This window comes from Marmota marmota, unplaced genomic scaffold, assembly GCF_001458135.2.
Source record: "Marmota marmota marmota unplaced genomic scaffold, marMar, whole genome shotgun sequence".
NCBI lineage: Eukaryota > Metazoa > Chordata > Mammalia > Rodentia > Sciuridae > Marmota > Marmota marmota.
The window spans coordinates 872,085-878,464 of record NW_026000058.1 but is presented as its reverse complement, the minus strand read 5'-3'; the positions used below and the strand labels follow the sequence as shown (position 1 = coordinate 878,464).

At 40.8% G+C, this 6,380-nt stretch overlaps 1 protein-coding gene and 1 long non-coding RNA gene across 6 annotated transcripts in view; one reads left to right on the top strand and one right to left on the bottom strand.

The window, feature by feature from the left end:
- The first annotated feature begins 6 nt into the window (after positions 1–6).
- LOC107160407 lies at positions 7–4,203 on the top strand. 3 transcript variants are annotated; one of them, XR_007351478.1, is made up of 4 exons: positions 7–1,013; positions 1,131–1,243; positions 1,628–1,749; positions 2,855–4,203. It is a non-coding gene; the product is annotated as an uncharacterized LOC107160407 (long non-coding RNA). The 3 variants fall into 3 exon arrangements; XR_001505850.2 differs by adding an exon at positions 1,439–1,524 and having other exon boundaries at positions 7–1,243; XR_001505851.2 differs by having other exon boundaries at positions 7–1,243.
- Polr3c (RNA polymerase III subunit C) overlaps positions 1,587–6,380 on the bottom strand; it is a 38,534-nt gene continuing 33,740 nt past the window's right edge. For all 3 annotated transcript variants that reach the window (XM_048813891.1, XM_048813892.1, XM_015507088.2), the window contains 5 exons: positions 4,311–4,461; positions 3,488–3,589; positions 3,311–3,360; positions 2,835–2,984; positions 1,587–1,737 (listed from right to left, as the gene is read on the bottom strand). In XM_048813891.1, coding sequence (XP_048669848.1) covers positions 1,656–1,737; positions 2,835–2,984; positions 3,311–3,360; positions 3,488–3,589; positions 4,311–4,461 — 535 coding nt within the window. In that variant the 3' untranslated portion in view covers positions 1,587–1,655. The remainder of the gene's footprint in view (positions 1,738–2,834; positions 2,985–3,310; positions 3,361–3,487; positions 3,590–4,310; positions 4,462–6,380) is intronic.

Genomic DNA, 6,380 nt, shown 5'->3' with positions numbered 1-6,380 from the left:
GGAAGTCGCGCGAAGCCTCCGAGGAAGGGCCCGGCCCGCAGGAGGCCGCGCGGTCGTGGGTCGCCGCCTTCCGCCGCGCGCCCTCTGGCGGCCCAGCGTGACCCCCGTCCTGTTGGGGACGGTCCCCGGGGTGCTGTCCTCAGGCCCCGGCTTCACCTCCTCCGACTCCTCAGCTTAGGACGACGATCTCCGCACGGACGCTCTCTGGGCTCTGGCCACCTGCCGCCACCGCACTGTGCACGCCCCTTAGAATCGATGACGTCCGTCCCCAAGTCACTCTGGCGACGTCTGGATGCCGCCACCTTCCCTCACCTCCCTCAGAACCGGGTGCCGCGGGTCCTAGGGCCTTACACTTCCCCAAATCTGACGTCTTGCTCTCTCCTCGGCCTGCAGAGCCCGATTCCCAGCCTTCCTCCCTCCTGCAGGCGCCATGTCCTGTCCCGAGTCGTCCTCTGCCAGGAGCCAGAATGAGCTCAAGTCGGTTCACTGCGATCACACGACGGTGGAGTTCACTGCCACCTACCGCACTGCACTCGGGGGGACCTGCTAAGGCAGGGCGGCTCCCACTCCTCCCCTCTCCCAGCAGTGACCGACCGTCAGCCCTCTCTCTAGCCTACATTCTGGCACCGCCCGCGCCCTATTTTCTAGTCCTCGCTATTTGTAGTTGGCACAAACCCCAGCCTCTACCCCTGTCACCTGGAAAAACCCTCACCCCTCAAGCCACAGATTGTCCCTTTCCTTTCTTGCCTCTGTGCACCTGGCACCGACTCCTCCACGCTCTCCGTGTACTCGGGTCTCTTCTCCCCGCCAGGCCGTAGGTACTCGGCTCTTTGTATCCCTGAGGTCTGGCTCAGTTCTTGGTACTAAGTTAACGATGGTGGGAGGGTTTTGTATATTGTATTTAATTAGCACTCTTGTTTTAAAGAGTTAGAGCAAACACTGGTTTGGATCATAAACAACATGTAACTGCTTTAAACGAATTGAAGCTGCTGGGACAAATTATATCCATGATAGTGAGAGAGAATTTAGAGTTGTCATTTTCCAGAGACCATGTGAAAAGGAAAGCAATAATTTACTGCTTGCTTATGAGAAGCCTGACATTGTGCTGTGTTCTACCTTCATATTTTCAGATGTACCAGAAGCCCAGAGCTGGCAAATGCGTCTGGTAACCACACATTCAAATGTGACTGCTTGAGCCAATCCACCTGTTAGCCCTAAAAATAGGCTTTCTCTCCACTTCATGGTAATCTTCCACATTCCCTACACAACGTGTGTATGTGTTAAAAATTACAGCTCAATGAAATAAACAACAGACTTTTGAAAATGGAATTGATGGCTTAGGGAGAAACTTCTATTGTGAGACATTCAAACACAGGCTTGGCTAACTTCTTGATAACAACTGATAAATCTTATAGATGATTAATTTTAATCATTTAAGGTTCTTTCTACTGCCAAGATTTGATGAGGGGAGAATATAGTGATGGGTCTAAGCCAGTCAGCAGACTTGAAAAAATACTTTTCCAGGTATATTCATAAAGGAATTTTCAGTATAAGAACCTGCAACTTATTCCACTTAAAAGAATGCATCCAGGCACCACCTCCTTTATTTTTCTTTCCATCCCCCCAGATCTTTTGAGGAAGATGCTTCTTCTGAGTCATTGTCTCTTCATGGTGCTCTCGATGTATGACTCCAGCAAGAAGATTGTTTCATCTACTTGGATCTCACTGGCGTCCAACCTGAGTGAAAAAGTAAAAGCATTTGCCCAGACCGAATGTTCATTAGTATATTTAAATTTAGAGGTTGGGGTAGGTGTGTCTTGGTTACCCTTGAGAATACTGGGTGGAAAGCAGAAGAACCAATAAATCACTTTTCATTTACTGAGCATCTTTTATGTGCCAGGCACTGTGGAGGCTGCTGAGTATGTATAAGATCAAGCCTCCGTTTTTAGGGAGTTTAGCCTAACTTGCAACCAAGAGAAAGACTAGCACACATAAAGGTGTAGGTAGAAGGAGCTAGTGTATTTTAAAATTGTGAGAAGAGTGGCTGGAGCGTAATGTTCGTGGCGATTGGGTTTTTTTTCCACCTAGGGAAAAACCACAGCTAACATCATACTTAATGGTGAAAAACCTGAGAGCTTTCCCCTAAGATCAGGAGCAAGAGTAGGATGTCTGTTCTTGCACTTCTACACAAAAATTGTTTTTTTTAAAAAGGTGTAGTTGGACACAATGCCTTTTATTTTATTTACTTATTTTTATGTAGCATGGATTGAACCCAGGGCCTTGCCTGTGCCAAGCGAGTGCTCTACCGATGAGCTACAACCCCAGCCCCCAAATTGGTTGTTTTTCTCTATACTAGCAATGAATGATCTAAAATAGGGACACACAAGTAAAAAACAAACAAAACAAAAAAAAAAAACTTGGGAATAAACTGACAAAACAGGTGAAGTCTTGACCACAGAAAACAGTAACTCATTGTTGAAGGAACTTAAAGATGACCTAAGTAGATGGGCAGCATGCTTGTTGTGCTCACAGGTAGAGGATTTTAATGTTAAGTTGGCAGTGTTCCCCAAGGCAGTCTGCATGTTCATCATTATCCTGATTCAGGTTGGTGATGAAGAGCAAGAAGACATGAAGGTAATACAGGCTGCTATAAATTGTGAAAGTCCCTGTGTGTCACACAAAGCCTGGCCTTTATACCATAAAGATAGGTAGTCAATAAATCATCTGAAATAGTGAGTTTAGGTTGGCCCATGTTAAGTTGAGGTCTGGCAGGGTATTGCGATGGATTTGTCTGGAAGGTATTTTGAAATATAGCTTGAAGCTATGATGCTTACTTGTTGACATTCCGTTTCAGGGTCTCCAGCTGCTGACGTTCAGGAGCTGTGATCATCTCTTCTATTTCTTGTAGCTGTGCCTCCTCTGCACCTGTGGCCTGCATAGATGCAATGATGGCTTCTACCCTCTGAGACTTTTCTAGTAGACGCCTGTCAGACAAACACAACTCTGAGGCTTCTTCCTTAACTCTGAGGTTTTCTTACCCTTTCTCCCCGAGGCACAAGTTCCCCTTTCACCATGTTCCTGATCAAAGTGGATAACAGCACCATTTAAAGACATTTTCTATAGACTTACTCTGCAAAAGTATTTGGGGGTATACTGGAAAAGTCTAGACTAATGCACGATTTATGCCAACCTAAAACAATGATTCAATTAACTAGACTAGTTATTGGATATCTGTCTCCATTTCTATAGAAAATTCCCTTTAGGCCTTTGATCTTGAAAAATGTAAATGACAAATGAAAATGCTACTCACTTGTTCTCTTTGGTTTCAAATTGCCTCCTTTCTATTAAGTTGGCTATGCTCTGAGGAAAGAGAAGAAAGACTAGAAATGCATATAGTTGTATTTAAATAGCTCAGCTAAAATGGGTAGAGGTGGCACAGGATGAAACGTCTCAGTGAAGGGAATGGGAAGAAACCACATGAGGTTACCTTGTAGCACCTGTGCAACAACATCCGGGCAGCTGATAGGACATTCACAGTATATAAATAGAAGGTCCTAGATGGGGCATGGTCTGGTGTTTTGGGAATTTCCTATTTGTCACAGAAAGAAAAATAAGAAAAATTGTACGATTTTTTCAGAATTGGCAAAGTAAGCACCCATTCCATTCAGAGTCATTCAATTCTCTCTTTCACTAATACTTTCCCCTTCCCTAGTTATCTAGTCGCTCTGTTTATGACACAATCAGCCACATGAAGACTGCATAGCCCTGATTTTTTCATTTGACCATCAGCATCCTGAGTGGGAAAGAAAGGAAAGGCAAATAATACTTACTGAGCAAACTCAACATGCCAGGTGGCTTATATTTGATCTTTACAACCAAACATATTCTTATTACCACAATCTGTCACCATTTTTAATGATGGTAGGTGACTTGTTCAATGTAACTGGGTAAGAGGCAGAGCTGTGATCTGCTCTAAAACCTATTCTACCTACTGCCCGATAGCGTCTCTGACATGGCTTTGCAAAGACCCAACATACGCTATTGATAGAGTTAAGGCTCAGGAAAGGACAGGAATGATGGGAAAAAAGGGAAGCATGGTGTTAAGGCAATTCCTTGGCTATCTTTCTTACTAGGCCAGTTAAAGCTCCACAGTATACTTTAAGTGCTTGTTATGTCTTTGTTAATAAATTTTTCTGTCTCATAGCTAGATTCAGAGTTTGCTTGGGGACTCAGTTTGCTTGAAACTCTACTTCAAGAGTTTTTCTCACTCTAGGACAGTTTTGCTGGTTGGCAATTATATGCGTGGCTACCTGGAGTGATATGAAATTTTCTGAGAGCATCTTATATAGCATATCCTTTGCCTCCTTTGCAGGAATCATTGCAAAGTCCTCCACCTGCTTCTGCTCCAGGTGTTTCTTTTGCAAAACTAGACGGAATATTCTGGCACAGCGAGATCCGAATCTGGAAAGAAATAAACAAAATAAATATCGTACCAATAAAAAAAAAAAAATATCAACATTAGCTCCTGGTCTTAGATGGTTGTTGTCCTAGTCCATAAGTGGAGCCAGGACCAAAAGGGAACAGCAATCAGAGAATTCCTTCACAGCTCCACAGGCTGGTGATGGTATTGTTCATCATAAAGGAGTCACCAACTGCTGACTCATTTGAGTGCCACAGTTGTTGTGTTACAAGACTTTAAAGAGCCTGGTTAATTTGCATCACCAGGAATTAAACAGTGTTTTTTTTTTTTTTTTTTTTACAGCACCTTTCACTGTTCTTTTCATGATGACCTACAAATCTATGTAGAGTAGAAATCCCAGCAGAGATTTTGTGGAAATTGACAAACTGATTTTTTATTTTATATAAAAATACCAAGGGTCATGAATAGTCAAGATAATCACAAAGAAATAAAAAGCCCATATTAGATATCAAGACATTGTAATACTACTAATTAAAAGAGCACAGTATTGATGCAGGGATAGATACACAGATGCACGACACTAAACAGAGCATCTATTCTTTCATTTAAGGTTTTGAAACAATTTCAGAAAAGTTGAAAAATGAATACAAAGAATACTTTATATCCGTCACTCCACTTTCCCCTGATGTTGCCATCTTGTGATTGATCTTAAAAAACTTTAAATTTGACATGTGAAGTTGTTTCTGTTTTATTTTAGTTTCCATTGCTATTTTCTCTACACCTGTGACCTTCTAAGGTTTTTTTTTCTGTTTATTAACTAGTTTACTTTTCTTCCTTGAACATGTTTTAGCCTGATAATTTCCATATCTTTGGAATCTTGTAAACTTGAGCTTTTATATTTAAATGCATTGCTCTTTGCCACCGGTGTACAAGTAAATTCAATTAATTATCTTTTAATTTTTTATGCAATAGTTTTGTATTAAGTATTGTAAGAATCTGTTCCTGTGTAGAGAACTATTTGTTCTAAATAGTGGCACATCATTTCTATTTTTTGAGAATGTATTGTGAATTCTGGAAAGGATCAGAAATCATATGTAGTCAAGTCAGGTGACCAGAATACAGATAAATAAAGGTCATTTTGGTAATAGAATGAACTACCCCAAAATAGCACCATTAGCAGCTGGGGTGATAATTGAAAATATTGTGATTTCTTATGTGATCAAGAATCTTCCTAAAAGCCAATTTAAAAAGCATTTTAAAACACTGGCATCAGTTGGATTATATGAGGTCCCATGAAATTAATTTGAAGGATAATAGGAAAAATTATTTTCGAATCCTGACTTTTATGACATAAGGCAGGGACACATGGCATAGAATTAAGAATCTGCAAATAGAATCAGAAGACCGTGTGAGCTCTGCTACTGTGAAGGTATGTGATCATTGGCAAGCTTTGTATTTTCTCTTTCAATGTATTTGTTGAGTGCCTACTATGTAGCAGACTTTATCCTGAGTGCTGGAAATATGTCAATAAACTAAAAAGTCAAATACCTTTACCTTATAGACTCTGTATTCCAGTTGTGCAAGACAACAAGTAAACAAAATAAGAAATGACATAGTAGATCAAAAGGTTATAAGGACCTTTGAATTGTTTAAGTAAGGAAGGGGCATGGGGAATGTGGGGTGGAAGGAGACATTTGCCATTTTATATTATTTATTTCTTCTTAATTTAAATTAATATTATTTTCTGGTATATAAAAACATAAAGATTATATTAATGGGGTATCATGTGATGTTTTGATACATGCATAAATCATGTAATGCTTAAATCAGTACAGTGTAAACATATCTTGCTCCTTAAACATTTATTATTTCTTTAAGGCAAAAACTGGAGAATTCTTTCTTGTATAGTGCTTATTGTCATCTACAGTCACCCTATGGCAGAGCTTCTGAATCTTAATAT